Source organism: Oncorhynchus mykiss, chromosome 1 (assembly GCF_057628025.1).
Source record: "Oncorhynchus mykiss isolate SJ-2025 chromosome 1, ASM5762802v1, whole genome shotgun sequence".
Lineage (NCBI taxonomy): Eukaryota > Metazoa > Chordata > Actinopteri > Salmoniformes > Salmonidae > Oncorhynchus > Oncorhynchus mykiss.
Window position 1 is genome coordinate 43,428,089 of NC_143022.1, and position 23,243 is coordinate 43,451,331.

A 23,243-nucleotide genomic window follows, 5' to 3' on the forward strand; every position below is an offset into this window, starting at 1 on the left:
CTAGGTGCATAGCAGAGCTTGGCTTTCTTGAGATAATTCCTTTATCAGCCAAGAGGTGCAGTGTGCATTCATATCCTTTTCATTCATGTTGTTCACACCAACTCTCCCCCTTGTGTGTTCATACCTTCTTCCTCATTCTCTCTCTATCTCTCCCCAACTACTTCCCTCTATCTTTTAAATCAAAGCAAATTAAATGTTATTTGTCACGTGCGCCGAATACAACAGGTGTAGATTTACCGTGAAATGCTTACTTACGAACCCTTTCCCAACAATGCAGTCACTGCAACCCCCCCCCATCCAGGTCTCTGATCACTACCTTGTTTCCTTTTCTGTCGACCTCTCCTCCAACCCTAGCCACTCAGCCCCTACCCAGATGGTCATGCGTCGTCGCAATCTTCTCTCTCTCTCTCTCTCTCTCTCACTACTCTCTCCTCTTCTATCCGATCATCTCTCCCTTATACTAAATCTGTCTCCCTCCTGTCTCCTGATTCTGCCTCTTCGACCCTACTCTCCTCCCTTTCTGCATCCTATGACTCACACTGTCCCCTTTCCTCCCAGCCAGCTTGGCCCTCCCCTCCTGCTACGTGGATGAGTGACTCATTGCGAACATACAGAACAGGGCTGCAGGCAGCTAAGCGAAAATGGAGGAAATCTAAACGTCTGGATGACCCATCATCCTTTTACTCTCTCCTCTCTACCTTCTCTTCTTCTGTATATGCTGCTAAAGCCACTTTCAATCACTCTAAATCTTAAACTTCTGCTTCTAACCCACCTTCTCCTCCCTCTTTAATCACCCACCTCCTCCTCCCTCTCTGCCGATGACTTTGTCAACTACTTTGTCACCCCTTTTTGTGAAGAATCAACAACAAGTGGGACACAATCATGAAGTGGAACGACATTTATTGGATATTTCAAACTTTTTTAACAAATCAAAAACTGAAAAATTGGGCTTGCAAAATTATTCAGCCCCCTTAAGTTAATACTTTGTAGCGCCACCTTTTGCTGCGATTACAGCTGTAAGTCGCTTGGGGTATGTCTCTATCAGTTTTGCACATCGAGAGACTGAAATTTTTTCCCATTCCTCCTTGCAAAACAGCTCGAGCTCAGTGAGGTTGGATGGAGAGCATTTGTGAACAGCAGTTTTCAGTTCTTTCCACAGATTCTCGATTGGATTCAGGTCTGGACTTTGACTTGGCCATTCTAACACCTGGATATGTTTATTTTTGAACCATTCCATTGTAGATTTTGCTTTATGTTTTGGATCATTGTCTTGTTGGAAGACAAATCTCCGTCCCAGTCTCAGGTCTTTTGCAGACTCCATCAGGTTTTCTTCCAGAATGGTCCTGTATTTGGCTCCATCCATCTTCCCATCAATTTTAACCATCTTCCCTGTCCCTGCTGAAGAAAAGCAGGCCCAAACCATGATGCTGCCACCACCATGTTTGACAGTGGGGATGGTGTGTTCAGGGTGATGAGCTGTGTTGCTTTTACGCCAAACATAACGTTTTGCATTGTTGCCAAAAAGTTCAATTTTGGTTTCATCTGACCAGAGCACCTTCTTCCACATGTTTGGTGTGTCTCCCAGGTGGCTTGTGGCAAACTTTAAACGACACTTTTTATGGATATCTTTAAGAAATGGCTTTCTTCTTGCCACTCTTCCATAAAGGCCAGATGTGCAATATACGACTGATTGTTGTCCTATGGACAGAGTCTCCCACCTCAGCTGTAGATCTCTGCAGTTCATCCAGAGTGATCATGGGCCTCTTGGCTGCATCTCTGATCAGTCTTCTCCTTGTATGAGCTGAAAGTTTAGAGGGACGACCAGGTCTTGGTAGATTTGCAGTGGTCTGATACTCCTTCCATTTCAATATTATCGCTTGCACAGTGCTCCTTGGGATGTTTAAAGCTTGGGAAATCTTTTTGTATCCAAATCCGGCTTTAAACTTCTTCACAACAGTATCTCGGACCTGCCTGGTGTGTTCCTTGTTCTTCATGATGCTCTCTGCGCTTTTAATGGACCTCTGAGACTATCACAGTGCAGGTGCATTTATACGGAGACTTGATTACACACAGGTGGATTGTATTTATCATCATTAGCCATTTAGGTCAACATTGGATCATTCAGAGATCCTCACTGAACTTCTGGAGAGAGTTTGCTGCACTGAAAGTAAAGGGGCTGAATAATTTTGCACGCCCAATTTTTCAGTTTTTGATTTGTTAAAAAAGTTTGAAATATCCAATAAATGTCGTTCCACTTCATGATTGTGTCCCACTTGTTGTTGATTCTTCACAAAAAAATGCAGTTTTATATCTTTATGTTTGAAGCCTGAAATGTGGCAAAAGGTCGCAAAGTTCAAAGGGGCCGAATACTTTCGCAAGGCACTGTATATATATATATATATATGTGTGTGTGTGTGTGTGTTGGAGTGTCAGTGTAGTATGTGTGGGTAGAGTCCAGTGAGTGTGCATTGAGCCGGTGTAAAATAAAAGTGTAAATAAAAAGGGGGTTGGCTGCCAAGCAGTTGTCATACCAAGCGGGGATGCAGCCAGTCAAAATGCTCTCAATGGTGCACATCTATAACGCCTCCTGAGGGGGAAGAGGCGTTGTCGTGCCCTCTTCACGACTGTGTTGGCGTGTTTAGACCATGATAATTCCTTACTGATGTGGACACAGAGGAACTTGAAGCTCTTGACCTGCTCCACTACAGCCCTGTCGATGTGAATGAGGCTGTGCTCGGCCTTCTGTTTCCTGTAGTCCACGATCAGCTCCTTTGCCTTGCTGACGATGAGCGAGAGGTTGTTGTCCTGGAATCACAGTGCCAGGTCGCTGACCTCCTCCCTATAGGCTGTCTCGTCGTTGGTAATCAGGCCTATCACCGCTGTGTTGTCGGCATACTTTATGATGGTGTTGGAGTCATGAGCGGCCACACAGTCGTGGGTGAACAAGGAATACAGGAGGGGACTAAGCACGCACCACTGAAGGGTGTTGAGGGTCAGCGTGGCGATCCTAAGCTTAGTGATGAGCTTGAAAGGGCACTATGGTGTTGAATTCTGAGCTGTACTCAATGAACAGCATTCTCACTTTGGTGTTCCTTTTGTCCAGGTGGGAAAGGGCAGTGTGGACTGCAGCAGAGATTGCGTCTTCTGTGTTTCTGTTGGGGTGGTGTACGAATTGGAGTGGGCCTAGGGTGTCTGGGATGATGGTGTTGATGTGAGCCATGACAAGCCTTTCAAATAATTTAATGGCTACAGACATGAGTGCTACGGGGCAATGGTCATTTAGACAGGTTAGCTTGGCGTTCTTGGGCACAGGGACTATGGTGGTCTACTTGAAACATGTAGGTATTACAGAATGGGTCAAGGAGAGGTTGAAAATGTCAGTGAAGACACTAGACAGCTGGTCAGCGTTCTGAGTACGTGTTCTGGTAATGCTTCTGGGCGTGCGGCATTGTGAATGTTAACCTGTTTAAAGGTCTTGCAGGGGCTATAAAGAGCATGATCACACAGTTGTCCAGAACAGCTGGTGCTCTCACAAATGGTTCAGTGTTGTTAGCCTCGAAGTGAGCATAGAAGGCATTTAACTCTTCTTGTAGACTTGCGTCGCTGGGCAGCTCGCACCTGGGTTTCACGTTGTAATTTGTGAGTTTTGTGAATTTTTGAGTTTGCAAGCCCTGCCACATCCGATGAGCATCAGAGCCGGTGTAGTAGGATTTGATTTTAGTCCTGTATTGACGCTTTGGCTGCTTGATGGTTCGTCGGAGGGCGTAGTGAGATTTCTTATAAGCGTCCAGATTAGTGTCCCACTCCTTGAAACTCCTTGAAAGCGTCAGCTCAAGCCTTTAGCTCAGTGTGGATGTTGCTTCTGTTTGGGATATGTACGTACGATCACTGTACATTTTTTAATATATTTTTTATTTATTTAACCTTTATCAAAGCAGTCACCGGCTGATAATTATAATTATGTATAATTGGCCCAGCGTTGTCCGGGTTTGGCCGGAGTAGGCCATTATTGTAAATAAGAATTTGTTCTTAACTGACTTGCCTAGGTAAATAAACTTCTCAATGCCATCGAATGAATCCCAGAACATACTCCAGTCTGTATCCTAGCATCCGCTTCTTCCCTCCCTCCATCCCTCACTCATTTCATCTCCTTCCCTCTTTTCTCTGTCTGTCTTTCTCAGACCTCAGTCATTTATTGAAAAGAAATCGGCCATTTTACGCCCTTGGTTATTTGAATGTAAATATGTCTATGTGCAAGGAGTATCAACTTGCCTCATCACACTCCTTCCTTCCTTTGTTCTCTCCCTCTCTCTTTCACTCTCTTTCCTTAGCTGCAGTCTCTGCTGCGGGTGAATGTGTCCCAGGTACAGGTGGATGAGTGTGTGTACACAGACTGCAGGGCGGGTGGGGGTTGCTCCACATACCTCAGCGTCAGTGACACGCCCACCCTGGTGGATGCTGGCAACATGGCCCTGGTGTCTGTGACAGTGACTTCCTCAGCCGTGTGTGGCTGCACCGCCAGGGACCGTGTCCACCAGGCCTGTTCCTCCTACGCCACAAACCCCTGCTTCAATGGAGGCACCTGCATGGACACCCTCAGCGGGTACAGGTGAGCAGAGAGCAACGACTACAGCAACACACCTCACCTGAGGACCATGTGAACTGGGTTGTGTTTATTAAGGTACATCATAGCTGAAAACAAGATGTAGGGCTATTCTGAACATTTTCTTCCAATTTAACTCTACTGAACATGAGTTCTTTATTGTATTTAATTTATTACGCAAGATAAAATATACTTTCATAGGACACAACTAAGAGATGACTGAGACAAGGTGATAGAAATAGTCAAGAGGAAATCTACACACAGATGGTGATGTGGAGAAAATGAGATCCGAATCAGAAATGACACTAGAGCTACCTGGGAAAAAATGTATTTCAGACTAGAATGACAATAAATTAAGGGTTAAAAAAATGTGCAGTTCAATGATGAATTACCTCCTAATTAAATGCTAGAGCCTTGAACGCTAAGCATATACAGCAGTCAGAAATCCATAAAACCCAGTACAATTGCCCCATGTGGGCGCATCACAGAGGAAACAGGATGGAGCTAATTTGATGATAAGGATTAATGGTAGGATTTAAGAAATGTAGGCCAGTGAGATTACAACAATAACTACCCACCCCTCTCTTGTAAGTACTGACAACTTTTCACAATCCCACTTAATACCATTTACATGAACATGTAAAGTGAAGTTTGCCAGACAGACGTGCATACCGAATAACACGTCGGCATTAAAACCTTAGAACATGAGGGTTACACTCATGGGCTGTGTCCCAAATGGCATCCTTTTCCTTATATAGTGCACTAGTTCTGACCAGAGCCCTATGGGCCCTAGGGTGCCATTTGGTGCACAGCCATGCGTTCTCTGTTTTTTATCTGCCACATCAGCTGCAGTCTGCAGTCTTGTGAGAGAAAGTCCTAGTCCTTGTCAGAATATTGATGCTGCTATATAACCCAAGGTGTATTCAGTATGTGCGTAAAAAATCCAATTTCGGCACCATCCCATGTAGAGAGAGCTTAATAGCCAGTCTGAGACATTGCCTTATCAGATAGTGTCAGTCAAAAGGGAGAAACAGAGGAAGAAACATGCTCTGGAGTCTGGATTGGATTGGCATTGCTCTCTGCAGTCACATGGAAAATGCCTGGGAAGGTATGTGCTTGTGTGTGTGTGTGCGTGTCTGTAGTGTGTTCTTTTGTCCATGTGTGTGTGTATGCTTAAGCACAAACGTGCATGCACTCTTTCTTCCGTATCTGTCTGTGTGTACACACAGTCTTTCCTAGAACCATCCCCCTGTCTCTCTCCAAATGGATCAGTATTCCTGACATGTGTTGGCCCTCTGCAGAATAAACAGAGTTGGAGACGGAGAGAAAAGAGAAAACAGACCCTAACAGTGCACAGCAGAGCCATATGCTCAGAGACGCCGCATGGAAATAGATGGCTGTGACATTCTCTACCAAGCCCAGTTCGCCTCATATCACTTTTCACCAGGGATGTGAGAATATTCTGCTTCTCCCCTGTTTGGATCGAAAGTGTTGTTTTTCTCACTGCATGTATTGAATATCAAGTCATTTCTTTGATTAAGATTTATGGCTCGTAGACATGCAGATGCACTAGTGGAGGCATGCCATGAAGAAGTGGAGACATTCCATGAAGATGTGGAGACATTCCATGAAGAAGTGGAGACATGTTGTGAAGAAGTGGAGACATGTCATGAAGAAGTGGAGACATGTCATGAAGAAGTGGAGACATGTCATGAAGAAGTGGAGACATGTCATGAAGAAGTGGAGACATGTCTTGAAGACATGTCATGAAGAAGTGGAGACATTTCATGAAGACATGTCATGAAGAATCTGAGACATGTCATGAAGAATCTGAGACATGTCATGAAGAAGTTGAGACATGTCATGAAGAAGTGGAGATATGTCATGAAGAAGTGGAGACATGTCATGTAGAAGTGGAGACATGTCATGAAGAAGTGGAGACATGTCATGAAGAAGTGGAGACATTCCATGAAGAAGTGGAGACATGTCATGAAGAAGTGGAGACATTCCATGAAGAAGTGGAGACATGTCATGAAGAAGTGGAGACATGTCGTGAAGAAGTGGAGACATGTCTTGAAGACATGTCATGAAGAAGTGGAGACATGTCATGAAGAAGTGGAGACATTCCATGAAGAAGTGGAGGCATTCCATGAAGAAGTGGAGACATTCCATGAAGAAGTGGAGACATGTCATGAAGAAGTGGAGACATGTCATGAAGAAGTGGAGGCATTCCATGAAGAAGTGGAGACATTCTATGAAGAAGTGGAGACATGTCATGAAGAAGTGGAGACATTCCATGAAGAAGTGGAGACATGTCATGAAGAAGTGGAGGCATTCCATGAAGAAGTGGAGACATGTCATGAAGAAGTGGAGACATGTCATGAAGAAGTGGAGACATGTCATGAAGAAGTGGAGACATGTCATGAAGAAGTGGAGGCATTCCATGAAGAAGTGGAGACATTCCATGAAGAAGTGGAGGCATTCCATGAAGAAGTGGAAACATTCCATGAAGAAGTGGAGACATGTCATGAAGAAGTGGAGACATTCCATGAAGAAGTGGAGACATTCTATGAAGAAGTGGAGGCATTCCATGAAGAAATGGAGACATAACATGAAGAAGTGGAGACATTCCATGAAGAAGTGGAGGCATTCCATGAAGAAGTGGAGACATTCCATGAAGAAGTGGAGACATTCCATGAAGAAGTGGAGGCATTCCATGAAGAAGTGGAGGCATTCCATGAAGAAGTGGAGACATGTCATGAAGAATCTGAGACATGTCATGAAGAAGTGGAGACATGTCATGAAGAACTGGAGACATGTCTTGAAGAAGTGGAGACATGTCATGAAGAACTGGATACATGTCATGAAGAAGTGGAGACATGTCATGAAGTAGTGGAGACATTCCATGAAGAAGTGGAGACATGTCATGAAGAAGTGGAGGCATTCCATGAAGAAGTGGAGACATTCCATGAAGAAGTGGAGACATGTCGTGAAGAAGTGGAGGCATTCCATGAAGAAGTGGAGACATGTCATGAAGAAGTGGAGACATTCCATGAAGAAGTGGAGACATTCCATGAAGAAGTGGAGACATTCCATGAAGAAGTGGAGACATTCCATGAAGAAGTGGAGACATTCCATGAAGAAGTGGAGACATTCCATGAAGAAGTGGAGACATTGCATGAAGAAGTGGAGACATTCCATGAAGAAGTGGAGACATGTCATGAAGAAGTGGAGGCATTCCATGAAGAAGTGGAGACATTCCATGAAGAAGTGGAGATATGTCGTGAAGAAGTGGAGGCATTCCAAGAAGAAGTGGAGACATGTCATGAAGAAGTGGAGACATTCCATGAAGAAGTGGAGACATGTCATGAAGAAGTGGAGACATTCCATGAAGAAGTGGAGACATGTCATGAAGAAGTGGAGGCATTCCATGAAGAAGTGGAGACATGTCATGAAGAAGTGGAGACATGTTATGAAGAAGTGGAGACATGTCATGAAGAAGTGGAGACATGTCATGAAGAAGTGGAGACATGTCTTGAAGAAGTGGAGACATTCCATGAAGAAGTGGAGGCATTCCATGAAGAAGTGTAGACATTCCAGTAAGAAGTGGAGACATGTCATGAAGAAGTGGAGACATTCCATGAAGAAGTGGAGACATTCTATGAAGAAGTGGAGGCATTCCATGAAGAAGTGGAGACATAACATGAAGAATCTGAGACATGTCATGAAGAAGTGGAGACATGTCATGAAGAAGTGGGGACATTCCATGAAGAAGTGGAGACATTCCATGAAGAATCTGAGACATGTCATGAAGAAGTGGAGACATGTCATGAAGAAGTGGGGACATTCCATGAAGAAGTGGAGACATTCCATGAAGAAGTGGAGGCATTCCATGAAGTAGTGGAGGCATTCCATGAAGAAGTGGAGACATTCCATGAAGAAGTGGAGACATTCCATGAAGAAGTGGAGACATTCCATGAAGAAGTGGAGACATTCCATGAAGAAGTGGAGACATTCCATGAAGAAGTGGAGACATTCCATGAAGAAGTGGAAACATGTCATGAAGAAGTGGAGACATGTCATGAAGAAGTGGAGACATGTCGTGAAGAAGTGGAGACATGTCATGAAGAACTGGAGACATGTCTTGAAGAAGTGGAGACATGTCATGAAGAACGGAATACATGCCATGAAGAAGTGGAGACATGTCATGAAGAAGTGGAGACATTCCATGAAGAAGTGGAGACATGTCATTAAGAAGTGGAGGCATTCCATGAAGAAGTGGAGACATTCCATGAAGAAGTGGAGACATGTCGTGAAGAAGTGGAGGCATTCCATGAAGAAGTGGAGACATGTCATGAAGAAGTGGAGACATTCCATGAAGAAGTGGAGACATTCCATGAAGAAGTGGAGACATTCCATGAAGAAGTGGAGACATTCATGAAGAAGTGGAGACATTCCATGAAGAAGTGGAGACATGTCATGAAGAAGTGGATACATTCCATGAAGAAGTGGAGACATGTCATGAAGAAGTGGAGCCATGTCATGAAGAAGTGGAGACATGTCATGAAGAACTGAATACATGTCATGAAGAAGTGGAGACATGTCATGAAGAAGTGGAGACATTCCATGAAGAAGTGGAGACATGTCATTAAGAAGTGGAGGCATTCCATGAAGAAGTGGAGACATTCCATGAAGAAGTGGAGACATGTCGTGAAGAAGTGGAGGCATTCCATGAAGAAGTGGAGACATGTCATGAAGAAGTGGAGACATTCCATGAAGAAGTGGAGACATTCCATGAAGAAGTGGAGACATTCCATGAAGAAGTGGAGACATTCCATGAAGAAGTGGAGACATGTCGTGAAGAAGTGGAGGCATTCCATGAAGAAGTGGAGACATGTCGTGAAGAATTGGAGACATGCCATGAAGAAGTGGAGACATGCCATGAAGAAGTGGAGACATGTCATGAAGAAGTGGAGACATGCCATGAAGAAGTGGAGACATAACATGAAGAAGTGGAGACATGTCATGAAGAAGTGGAGGCATTCCATGAAGAAGTGGAGACATAACATGAAGAAGTGGAGACATGTCATGAAGAAGTGGAGACATGTCGTGAAGAAGTGGAGGCATTCCATGAAGAAGTGGAGGAATGCCATGAAAAAGTGGAGACATAACATGAAGAAGTGGAGACATGTCATGAAGAAGTGGAGACATGTCTTGAAGAAGTGGAGACATGTCATGAAGAAGTGGAGACATGTCGTGAAGAAGTGGAGGCATTCCATGAAGAAGTGGAGACATGTCGTGAAGAAGTGGAGGCATTCCATGAAGAAGTGGAGGCATGCCATGAAGAAGTGGAGGCATGCCATGAAGAAGTGGAGACATAACATGAAGAAGTGGAGGCATGCCATGAAGAAGTGGAGGCATGCCATGAAGAAGTGGAGACATAACATGAAGAAGTGGAGACATAACATGAAGAAGTGGAGACATGTCGTGAAGAAGTGGAGGCATTCCATGAAGAAGTGGAGGCATGCCATGAAGACGATCAATTCATTCTGCTTAATTTTGTTCTTCATTCAGTTAGCAATGGTCCATAGAAGCACTTTAAGCTGTAATCAAGGCAAAGGAAGGGAAAGGAGAGGTAATCACAAAGAAATCAGTCAGAGTGCTTCTGCCTACATAACACACATGCACACACACACACACACACACACACACACACACACACACACACACACACACACACACACACACACACACACACACACACACACACACACACACACACACACATACACACACATTCTTGCACACACATACACTGTACTTAAAGGGGTGCAAACTATTGTCATTATAGTGGTACCCTGCAAGGTGCCAAATAATAACTGAAAGCCACGCCCACACTAGCCACCCCTCCAATGACTGGGTACAAAAATGTACCATTATACTAGATGTCCCCTAAAAGGTACCGAACAGTATCATGTGAGATCTAATGTGTACCTCTGAAGGTACATTATGCATATTTAGATCTTTGTGTACCCCAGGGAAAAATACTGTTCCCTAACCGTACCCTTTTTTCTGAGAGAGTCCGTACACTACACCATGCCATGGAATCTGCACAGCAGAGTAATGGGACTGAAACAAGGAGAGATTTAGAATCAGTGATACTGTAGGGGGCCTAGAAAAGTAGGAATCGTGTTCTTAATCATGCTCGAACAAAGGGATCTGATGTGCTGCTGAGCAGTTGTAAGTTAGAGGAGTTCTACAGCCCCTAAACCTATGTTTCGGCTCACAGGCTAAACAATGTTATAAGGATAATAAAATGAATAGAACGATTGAGGGACTTGTGTTTCTATGTAATGCTTTCAATGCAGTATTTAATATGTACTTGATGTGTTTCATGCCTAATGCACAAGTAGCTAATGTATGTAGATGAAAGCCCTGCCTGTCATTTATAAAGATACGTTGCACAGCACTTTACACACACACACACACACAGATATGACAATATAGCCAGCCCCGTCATAATGTTTCAACATGGAAAAATCACTGTTAATGTTCTTTGGGGTGCTTTCTTTCAATGCCACCACAGATGCCAGTGCCCACCCCAGTACGAGGGTCCTGAGTGCCAGCAGACAAGGCGAAGTTTCCTTGGCAACGGCTATGCCTGGTTTCCTCCCATAAGGCCGTGCTTTGATAGCCATCTCTCCCTGGAGTTCATCACAGGGGCTGAGGATGGGCTGCTGCTCTACAGTGGGCCCCTGGCCACCCTGCTTCCCAGAGACCCAGAGGACTACATGGCCATAGGTAGGGTAATGTGTTACCCACTTAGGATTTGAACCCAGGTCATAGAGATCACGTAAGCCCTCTGAGCTAAAGCCTAGGCATTAACTGGGAGCTAACTCAAGTCTTTAGGTCTCAGGCAAAGTTAATCAGCCCTCTAGCGTGGTTTACCAAACCAACTCTGTTACACAAAGGCAAGTATACTGCATCTACCTTCCAGTCCAACCGAGGTGCATGATTTGAATAACAAATGGAATGTGTGGGATATATCCTGCGTTATTCGGATTAATTAGGTTGCTTAGTCATACAGCCCAGACAGAGACAAAACACTCAAACAGTGTAACCTTGTTAATGGGTTCACTTCACTTGTTAATGAAAAGTAGATAATGGTCCGTACCTTTGGGATGAACTGTTCGTTACATATGTACAGTAAATATACAGTTTCATGAAAAGTATATATGTATGCATTGACTTTTTGACACTGAACAACATCCCTCCAAGAGCATCAGAAGTGCATCCTACACCACAGTTGAACTTTGACCCGTTAAGTCTGTAGGTGGAATGTCATGGTGATGCTGGTACTGATGACCTTTCTTCTCCTCAGAGCTGATTGGTGGAACACCTAGCCTGAAAATCAACCATGGGTCTGGAACCCTGGTCCTGCAGTTGCCGGGAAATGTGGTTGTGTCCGACAGACGCTGGCACCGTCTAGATGTTAGGAGCAACAGTAAAGTAAGCGAACCATTAAATGGCTGTATTCGCATCCTGAAAACACATATTCTTCCATGTTCTTACCTGTGTGTGTATGTTTGTGTGTGTGCAGAGATTGTTACCTTCCTCTTCTTCTCTTGGGTTTTCAGGAAGTGCGTTTCACCCTGGATCGCTGCTCCAGTGCCATTGTCATGGAGACAGAGGGCGTGGACAGCTGGGCCATGACCGAGGACCGCTCTTCTTGTGAAGTCAGAGGAGTCACGCCCAATAGGGACAGGTACTGTCCTGCTCAGAATCCCACCCCTCTGACATCACACCAATCACACCTGCCAGCCAGTCAAGGCATTGCCGATGGCCAAAATAGTTCCTCTGAAAGGCATTAAAAGATCTACGAACAGCTATCCATCTACCATGCATACTCCAATTCTTGTAGCAGCCACTGTGTCATCCAGTGTTGGTTACAATTAAGATAAGGTACTATACAGATGAGTTGACATGAGTGAGTGGTGTGATTCTGGAAGGATGGTTGGACGAAACAAACAAATGGACAGACAGATGAATGGTTTGAATGGACAGGCATTGACAATGACGTGTCTCCTCTTTTCCACAGGTACCTGAATGGGAGTCAGGTGTTGCAGCTGGGTGGTGTCAACGAAAACATGTCCTATGAGTATCCCCAGCTGCAGCACAAGCACTTCACTGGATGTCTGCGCAACCTGGTTGTGGATAGTATGGTAAGACACAAAAGTCTAGCGCTCTCCCCTAACACCCCAACAACAACAAGTTTACCTCTAACTCAATCTCGGCTCTGGACATTGCATTTTATTTCTTACATTTTCTCACTCCTTGACCTGTCTAGTTGACTCACTAGGTTTCATGAAGACATGAGCTCAAGAGGAATGTAAATTTGAGCTCAAGGCTAAGCTGGGAGTATCTTCTAAATGCTGATGTCTTTCACTCATCATATTCCCCTTCAAATCAACTTGTATTAATCACATGCGCCGAATACAACAGGTGTTGCAGTGAAATGCTTACTTACGAGGCCCTAACCAACAACTCAGTTTTAAAAAACAACATACATAAAAAAAAAGTCAGGTTCTCTTAGTACCTTAATGTCAGACAGGTTATATGTACTGGCGGGATGTATTCTCCTTCGTTATTTTTCTCCTTTATGCCTATGACCTTCTCTCATCTTTACTTTATGCTTCAGAAAGGGTTGTATTGTGCATTATTGAGGTTATACTGAAAACCTCATGCCATCTCTCTCTCTCTCTCTCCCTTATTCATTTATCTCTCGCCCTCATTTTTTAACTTTCTTTCTATTTCTTCCTCTCTCTTCTCTCTCCCCCCCACATCTTTCTCTCTCCCACTCACCCTCCTTCTCTCGCTCCCTCATTCCTTCATCCCCCTGCCTCTCTTCCCTCTCTGCTCCAGCTCTATGACCTTGGTTATCCCTCAGAGTCCTCCAGCAGTGCCCCAGGCTGCTCTCTGACTGATGGGAACTGTGTAAACATGGGTGTACCAGCCTGTGGCGCCAGGGGGCGCTGTAACGGGCAGTGGGACTCCTTCCGCTGCCAGTGTGGGCCCGGTTACACAGGGATCCACTGTGAAGACGGTACGTTCTTAGAGAATATACAGTCGGGTTAGGACAAGTGTTGTCTGTGGGTATCAAAGAGTGTAGAGTGGACTGTATTACATAGTAGAATCCTAATATGGGAGGTCATTTTTTCCCCTAATAAGATCAAAATGCACTGGCTTTGAATTATAGGTTTTATAGGTTATAGGTTTTAACTTTTTTTTTATTGCTCTTGTGGAATGGAAATGTGTCTTAAGGCTTTAAATGCATGGCTCACACAATATAACTGTGTTTGGCTTCTGTCATATATGTGAATTGTCTTTAATTGGCTACTGAGTCCACACAGTAGACGGTACAGTATAAATAATACATCATGAATAATGTACTGTAGTTGAAGCCCTCATGGCAGCTCTATGTTTTTCTCTCTTCGACTGACAGAAGTCCCAGAGTTCTCCTTCGATGGGAGGAGGAGCCATGTCCAGTACCAGGTGGGCTGGTCTCTCCCGGCCCGTCACACCAGCGTGCAGCTCCAGGTGCGAACCCACGTCCCCAGCGGTGTCCTCCTCAGCCTCTTCTCCCAGGAGCAGAATGAATACTTGCGTCTGGAGGTGAGTCATCGACACTCTGCCTGCAGAGAGGCACTTTAATTGGCTCCTGCTGTAGCCTGCTCCTCAACGTTGTTATTACGTTGCCTGAATGACTGTCATGATGGCTCGACATTTTCGACAATGATGGAGTGAGTAATGGCGGGCTTGGAAGACAGGAATTGGGTACTGAGTGGGCCTCTGAGTGACTGAGTTCTGTATGTGTGTTCGGAGGGTACTTGTATTGCCTTTGGGTTGTTTTGAGATGCGCCTATGGAACATCGCAGCACAGCATTCAGGATTATTTTATTGTCTGTCTAGTTTTAAGCACATCCTTCCGTATTAGGGTCTAGGGAAGTGGGTAGCTGTTATTAGTTGGATGTAAGAGCTTTCTTAAGTGGAAAGGTCCAATTCTGTCTTTTCTTCTTCAAGCTCTTATAGGGGACTTTTTCAGCGTATTGCTAGACTTGTGTACCCAATTTGAACTGGAAAATATGAAGTGGCATATACAATCAACCTAGCTTACCTATAGTGTTTTCTACTTCACAAGGCTCTTCTCTGTCTGGCTTAACCAGGAAAATAGAACACCATTTCTGAGTGTGAATACCATTTCTGAGTGTGAATACCATTTCTGTGGAAATATGATGTTAGGGTTAAAGGAGCCTTTGGCCTCTTTGAGTGACAGTGTGTCCACAGCACCAGGTAGAAGACTGCTCGGCTAGCATCTGTCACTCAAGAACACCTACCCACATAGGTCAGCTGTTTCCACTTTCATCCTACTGTAGCTTCCTCGTGACAAACCAGGTTGACAGAGCAAGTGTCAGAGAGAGCACCAGCATGCAGTCTCACTGCTATAGCCCCCTTCTGAGTGTCTGAGTCAGTGAAGTAGCAACCCCCCTCTAGCCTTTTCTCCCCACCAGCCCCATACATACCAGTACAAAGAATCTGAGGAAAGGATTGGGGCTCTGTATGATCTCAGCAGCAAATGTAAGTAGGTTATATAAGGTACCTCTGTGAACAATCTTTCAGAATTGAGTCAGCGAGCTGTATAAAACGCTTGTTTTTTTGTCCGAAAGCAAGCTACTCTGTCTGAAGCTGTCTCAGACCCCCCCAAGAGACACTTGAGTGTGGATCCAGACAACAAGTCTCTCAGAACCTCAGCCTCTCTTGTTTGCTCTGATGGGTAAGAAGGGATGGAGAGGGAGGAGGGAGCGCATGGTGAATGAATAACAAGACATTCACAAGGTTACTGGGGGCTGCTGCATAAAAGTGTGAGAGTTAGGCCTCGGAAACCTTTTTCACCTCTTGTTTTTTCTTTCACCTTTATTTCACCAGGTAGGCCAGTTCAGAACAAGTTCTCATTTGCAACTGCGACCTGGCCAAGATAAAGCAAAGCAGTGCGACAAAAACACAGAGTTACACATGGGATAAACGTACAGTCAATAACACAATAGACAAATCTATATATAGTGTGTGCAAGTGTCGTAAGATTAGGGAGGTAAGGCAATAAATAGGCCGTAGTGGCGAAATAATTACAATTTAGCATTAACACTGGAGTGATAGATGTGCAGATGATGGTGTGCAAGTAGAAATACTGGGGTGCAAAAGAGCAAAAAGAAATAGCAGTATGGGGATGAAGTAGTTGGGTGGTGTCGTGTCTTTACTATCATTAAATTAAGACTTCTAGTTTTTATCAAAGATTCTCTGTAATTAGTATTACGCAATTAAACTGATTAATCATGTAACTGTAATTAACTAGGAAGTTGGGGCACCAAGGAAAATATTCCGATTACAAAGTTATAATTTCCTAATATAACTTTTCAGATATTTTATATCTGATCAATTAGTCTTCGAATTAATGAATTATTTACTTAGTCTCATTCCAAACGTCGTAAATTGTTGGTTATCTGCACGAACCTAGTCTTCACTATGAGTCATCCATACATCAATTTTCTTAAATAATTTATTTACTAACTAAGTAATTCACAGAAATGCATAAACAAACAAACAATGTAAAAATGGCTACAAGAAATGATAGGGGAATGTGCCCTAGTGGTCTAAACCGGCATGGCGGCTTGTTGTACAAAAGGGAAGTGGGGCTCGACTGAGAAGACAACGCACAGTTGATAATTATAACAATTGAAATGCTAATCCTTTGCACATGAACGCTCACTCATTCGGGAACAACTGCAATCAATATATATATTTACGCTCAGTGTGTCGTTGGGATCTCTGCTGAAAAGTTAGTTTCTGTTGGAGAGTTTCCGTCCTCTCTCTCTCTCTCTGTCGTGGGTAGTTCAGAGTGACATTCATTCATGTTGTTGTAGAATGGATGTTTCGGCAGTTGTCGTTCTTCGCGTTCAATGATACCGAATTCCAAGCTGCAGACTAGTAATTAATATCAAAGACTTGTTCTTATTCTGTCGGTATCGATAGTCTAAGAGTTTAACCACGTGGTATGGTTAAAAGATTCAACAATGGTCTGCAACCTTTGTCCTCTCGTAATGGAGAAAAACATGGTCTGTTGAGAATTTCTCAAAGTTGGGGTTTGATTCAGGAGTTGCAGAAAAGGGCCTGTCCCAGGATGCCTGACCCTAACTGGGCTCAGGGATGGTCCTCTGATTTAGTTAAACTCAAAAGGGAATTGGAGGTTCCTTCATTAAACAGTCCAAAATCACATTACACAATTTTACAAACAGTATCATCCTCACTCATTCATTTTATACAACAATTAGATGTAAACCTCACATCTGAGGCTATTATATAAACAGCGTTATGATAATGTGGCCGCACCATCTCCCATGAGTTTTACCAAGTTGTAACAAACGGACCAGTTCGTAGCTGGATTCTTCACCGATCTTTTATACCTTCTCCGGAACATAAATGTTGTTCGGACCTCAAGTTCTGTGAGGTGGAAGAAATTCCTTTGTTCTCTATGAAACTTCACTCTGTCTCTATACTGTGGCCATGAGGAGACAATCTCTTCCAGGAATTTACAACCTCTCTGACCACAGTAGCCTAGTTGTAGGAGGCAGGGAGAGGGGGATGGGGCTTGCTGTACCCAAAGAGGACAACGTCATGACAGTGGGCTATTTACAGATGGGCTGTGTTCAGGCGCAGTGATCGGTAAGCTGCTCTGACAGCTTGAAGTTAGTGAGGGAGATATGTCTCCAGCTTCAGTGATATTTGCAATTCGTTCCAGTCATTGGCAGCAGAGAACAAGAAGGAGAGGTGGTCAAAGGGAATTGGCTTTGGGGGTGACCAGTGAAATATACCTGCTGGAGCGTGTGCTACGGGTGGGTGTTGCTATGGTGACCAGTGAGCTGAGATAAGGCGAGGCTTTACCTAGCAAAGACTTATAGATGACCTGGAGCCAGTGGGTTTGGCAACGAATATGAAGCGAGGGCCAGCCAACGAGAGCATATACTACGCAGTGGTGCGTAGTATATGGGGCTTTGGTGACAAAATGGATGGCACTGTGATGGACTACATCCAATTTGCTGAGTAGAGTGTTGGAGGCTATTTTATAAATGACATCGCCGAAGTCAAGGTTTGGTAGGATAGTCAGTTTTACGAGGGTATGTTTGGCAGCATGAGTGAAGGAGGCTTTGTTGCAAAATAGGAAGCCGATTCTAGATTTAATTTTGGATTGGAGATGATTAATGTGAGTCTGGAAGGAGAGTTTACAGTCTAACCAGACACCTAGGTATTTGGAGTTGTCCACATATTCTAAGTCAGAACCATCCAGAGTTGTGATGCTGGTCAGGCGGGCGGGTGCGGGCGATTGGTTAAAGAGCATGCATTTACTAGCATTTAAGAGCAGTTGGAGGCCACAGAAGGAGTGTTGTATGCCATTGAAGCTTGTCTGGAGTTTTGTTAATTCAGTGTCCAAAGAAGGGCCAGAAGTATACAGAATGGTGTCGTCTGCGTAGAGGTGGATCAGAGAATAACCAGCAGCAAGAGTGACATTGATGTATTCAGAGAAAAGAGTCGGCCCGAGAATTGAACCCTGTGGCACCCCCATAGAGACCGCCAGAGGTCCGGACAACATTGACACACTGAACTCTGAGAAGTAGTTAGTGAACCAGGCGAGGCAGTCATTTGAGAAACCAAGATATAGGTCTGTAACAGTTTGGTATTGAGTGTCTCCCACATCGAAGATGGGATGACCATGGCAGCTTTCCAATCTTTAGGGATCTCAGACAAGAGAGGTTGAACAGGCTAGTAATAGCGGTTGCAACAATTGCGTGGGGGGGGGGGGGGGTTGCAGTGCTGTTGGCCGGGGTAGGGGTAGCCAGGTGGAAAGCATGGTCAGCCATAGAAAAATGATTATTGAAATTCGCGATTTATCGGTGGTAACAGTGTTTCTTAGCCTCAGTGCAGTGGGCAGCTGGGAGGAGGTACTCTTATTCTCCGTGGACTTTACAGTGTCCCATAACTTTTTGGAATTTGTGCTACAGGATGCAAATTTCTGTTTGAAAAGGCTAGACTTTGCTTTCCTAACTGACTGTGTGGTTCATAATTGGTTCATAACTTCCCTGAAAAGTTGCATATCGCGGGGGCTATTCGATGCGAATGCAGTACGCCACAGGATGTTTTTGTGCTGGTCAAGTGCAGTCAGTTCACTCCAAACTTAAGGTCTATTCTTAATCTGTTCTTAGTTCTACATTTTTTTAATTGGGCATGCTTATTTAATTAAGATGGCGAGGAAAGCACTTTTAAAGACTAACCAGGCATCCTCTACTGACGGGATGAGGTCAATATCCTTCCAGGATACCCGGGCCAGGTCGATTAGAAAGGCCTGCTCGCTGAAGTGTTTTAGGGAGCGTTTGACAGGGATGATGGGTGGTCATTTGACCACGGACCCATTATGGATGCAGGCAATGAGACAGTGATCACTGAGATCCTGGTTGTAGACAGCAGAGGTGTATTTAGAGGGCAGGTTGGTCAGGATGAAATCTATGAAGATGCCCGTGTTTTCGGATTTAGGGTTGTATCTGGTTGTACCTTGTACCTAAGCATCTAGCTTAGATTGTAGGATGGCCATTATAAGCATATCCCAGTTTAGGTCACCTAACAGTACGAACTCTGAAGATAAATGGGGGGCAATCAATTCACATATGGTGTCCAGGGCACAGCTGGGGCTGAGGGGGGTCTATAAAAAGCAGCAACAGAGAGAGACTTATTTCTGGAAAGGTGAATTTTTAAAAGTAGAAGCTCAAACTGTTTGGGCACAGACCTGGATAGCATGACAGAACTCTGCACACTATTTCTGCAGTAGATTGCAACTCCGCCCCTTGGCAGTTCTATCTTGGCATAAAATGTTCTAGGTGGGGATGGAAATTTCAGAATTTATGGTGGCCTTCCTAAGCCAGGGTTCAGACACGGCTAGGACATCAGGGTTGGCAGAGTGTGCTAAAGCAATGAATGAAACAAACTTAGGGAGGAGGCTTCTGATATTAACATGCATGACACCGAGCCTTTTACGGTTATAGAAGTCAACAAATGATAGTGCCTGGGGAATAGGTGTGGTACTGGGGGCTACAGGGCCTGGGTTAACCTCTACATCACCAGAGGAACAAAGGAGGAGTAGGATAAGGGTACGGCTAAAGGCTATAAGAATTGGTTGTCTAGTGCGTTGGGAACAGAGAGTAAAAGGAGCAGATTTCTGGGCGTGGTAGAATAGATTCAGGGCATAATGTACAGACAAGGGTATGGTAGGATGTGAGTACAGTGGAGGTGAACCTAGGTGTTGAGTGACGATGAGAGAGGTTTCGTCTCTGGAGGCACCAGTTAAGCCAGGTGAGGTCTCTGCATGTGTGTGGGGTGGGACAAAACAGCTACCTAAGGTATTTTGAGCGGGACTGAAGGCTCTACAGTGAAATAAAACAATAAGAACTTTCCAAGACAGCAGTAGGCAAAGCATATTGACATTAGAGAGAGGCATAAAGCAATCACGTGTTGGTATGGAGAGCTGAGACAACAACGGGTAAATGGGGATGAATGGGCTGAGCGGGTCAGTTAGGTACATACAGGACCTGAGTTCGAAGCTGGGGCCAACAGATAAACAAAATGAAATACCTTGTTATTGAAACAGTCCAGGGGGCATCAGCTGTGTAGCCTAGTGATCATAGCGTCCAATGAGCAGTAATAGGTGAGTCAAGGAGCCATATTCAATGACAAAAACATGTTATCTTTATGTTCACATAATGAGACCCGTGAAAGTGTTTTCCAACCCATTATTCTGTTGAGTGTTAGCGAAAAGGTGGAAATCAATGCTTATATGAAGTTTTTTTTAAATTAAAATAGCAAAAGGTTTACTTGTGAAAACAATGACAGTTTTTACTTTGTAGTGAAGTGTTTGTACTTCTAAGCGATGCTGAAAATGTATTGCTGGAGGTTTTATGGTCGGAGTTTGTATAACGTTGGGATTAATTGGGCTCATTGTCATATGGTTGCCTAGGCTGTGTGGACTGCAAGCAATTAGATGCATTGTTGGGAGCCTATATATCTGCCGTCAGGGGGGGGGGGGGGGGGGGGGCTTGATAGATGGGGGGTTAAACGGTCCGTAGTGTGGCAGGGGGAATAGAATATAGAATGTTGGCATTATGCTCTTATGACCATGCTGAGGGAGCAATAGTTCAAACAATCTGAGCTGTCATGCTGCATACATTAAAACACAGTATTTAATTATCTCAGCCCCACGGTTTCCAATTAAGGGATGGACACACAAGCTGCAGTTATAGCAGGCAGCAGCCCCTCTCAGCCCCATCTCCAGCTCAGAATGTTTGTTCAGCCTTAGCTGCTGTGGATAATTGTTGTCTGTGAAATTCTCCTTCTAGATTGTTATTGCTGGGGGCAGTATTGAGTAGGTGCCCAGAGTAAACTGTCTGCTACTCAGGCCCAGTATATGCATAGTATTAGTAGATTTGGATAGAAAACACTCTGAAGTTTGTAAAACTGTTTGAATGATGTCTGTGAATATTACAGAACTCATAGGGCAGGCAAAAACCTGAGAAAAATCCAACCAGTAAGTGGGAAATCTGAGGTTTGTAGTTTTTCAACTCATTCCCTATCGAATACACAGTGTCTATGGGGTCAAATTGCACTTCCTAAGGCTTCCACTAGATGTCAACAGTCTTTAGAACCTTGTTTGATGCTTCTACTGTGAAGTGGGGGCGAATGAGAGGGGAATGAGTCAGAGGTCTGCCAGAGAGCCACAAGCTGGCCACGCCATTGCATTTCTGAAGACAAAGGAATTCTCTGGTTGGAACATTATTGAAGATTTATGTTAAAATCATCCTAAAGATTGATTCTATACATCGTTTGACATGTTTCTATGGACTGTAACGGAACTTTTTTACTTTTCGTCTGCACCTAGTGATTGCGCGTCATGGATTTGGATTACTGGGCTAAACGCGCGAACATAAAGGAGGTATTTGGACATAAATGATGGACATTATCAAACAAAACAAACATTTATTGTGGAACTGGGATTCCTGGGAGTGCATTCTGTTGAAGATCATCAAAGGTAAGTGAATATTTATAATGCTATTTCTGACTTCTGTTGACTACACAACATGGCGGATATCTGTTTGGGTTGTTTTGGCCTCTGAGCGCTGTACTCAGATTATAGCATGGTGTGCTTTTTCGGTAAAGCTTTTTTGAAATCTGACACAGCAGTTGCATTAAGGAGAAGTGTATCTATAATTCCGTGCATAATAGTTGTATCTTTTATCAATGTTTATTATGAGTATTTCTGTAAATTGATGAGGCTCTCTGCAAAATCCCTGGATGTTTTGGAACTACTGAACGTGCCAATGTATACTGAGATTTTTTTATATAAATATGAACTTTATCGAACAAAACATACATGTATTGCGTAACATGAAGTCCTTTGAGTGTCATCTGATGAAGATCATCAAAGGTAAGTGATTCATGTATCTCTATTTCTGCTTTTTGTGACTCCTCTCTTTGGCTGGAAAAATGGCTGTGTTTTTCTGTGACTTGGCTCTGACCTAATATAATCATTTGGTTTGCTTTCATCGTAAAGCCTTTTTGAAATCGGACACTGTGGTGGGATTAACAAGAAGTGTATCTATAAAATGGTGTAAAATACTTGTATGTTTGAGGATTTTTAATTATGGGATTTCTGTTGTTTTGAATTTGGCGCCCTGCACTTTCACTGGCTGTTGTCATATCGATCCCATTAGCGGGATCTCAGCCCAAAGAGGTTTTAAGTAATGTCCGTGTCAGTTTTGTAAAGTTTAAATATTATATACAATGGTCTTAATTGAATGTTTGACATTTTAATGGTGCGATCTGTGATTTTTACAGCAGTTTTGATTCATTTCAATTGATTGATATGCACTGTATATTTCAGGTGTTTCAGGGGCTACTGGCTGTCTTTTACAACCTGGGTGACAGACTCTACAACCTCACCCTGCCCTTCCAACGCCTTGACAACGGAGAATGGCATGAGGTGGAGCTGGATCGACATGGCAAAGAGTTCACCCTTCGATTGGATGGTGGCGGCGGGAGGCAAGAGGTCACAGCCGCTCCTGGGCAGAGTCAGGAGATAGTCATCGATCAAACAGTGGTGATGCTGGGAAACTCTTTCCCTTCAGGAAACAACCACAGCTTCCTAGGTATGGTGCTGGTACTGCCATCTGGTACTGCCCCCTGGTACTGACCACTAATATTATCCGCCTAACTTCCCACTAGTTGTTACTGCCAGAGGATCACGAGGGAAGATAAATGATTGGACGAAAGTGGTATAAAATCATGTATTACCTGTATGTGATTGGCAACACAAGACTGATGCACCATTGTGTTTCACACTTCTAAATCACTGAGGTGAATGATTCCTTAGCTACCACCGTCTTCCTATCTCAAATGGTTTTAGATCTAGACTCTGAGGAGGTTGGTTATGGATTTGGGAGGCAGATGAAGTGTGAAGGACTTGATTCAGGAGCAGGGATGAGTCTGTATA

At 44.0% G+C, this 23,243-nt stretch overlaps 1 protein-coding gene across 1 annotated transcript in view; it reads left to right on the forward strand.

The window, feature by feature from the left end:
- The window catches only part of LOC110532307 (neural-cadherin-like), a 118,959-nt gene that overhangs the window by 78,663 nt on the left and 17,053 nt on the right, over positions 1-23,243 (forward strand). Inside the window, exons 22-29 of the mRNA XM_090231101.1 lie at positions 4,332-4,609; positions 11,190-11,404; positions 11,985-12,112; positions 12,241-12,368; positions 12,702-12,825; positions 13,526-13,706; positions 14,106-14,275; positions 22,635-22,899. Of these exons, the coding sequence (XP_090087227.1) occupies positions 4,332-4,609; positions 11,190-11,404; positions 11,985-12,112; positions 12,241-12,368; positions 12,702-12,825; positions 13,526-13,706; positions 14,106-14,275; positions 22,635-22,899 (1,489 nt within the window). The remainder of the gene's footprint in view (positions 1-4,331; positions 4,610-11,189; positions 11,405-11,984; positions 12,113-12,240; positions 12,369-12,701; positions 12,826-13,525; positions 13,707-14,105; positions 14,276-22,634; positions 22,900-23,243) is intronic.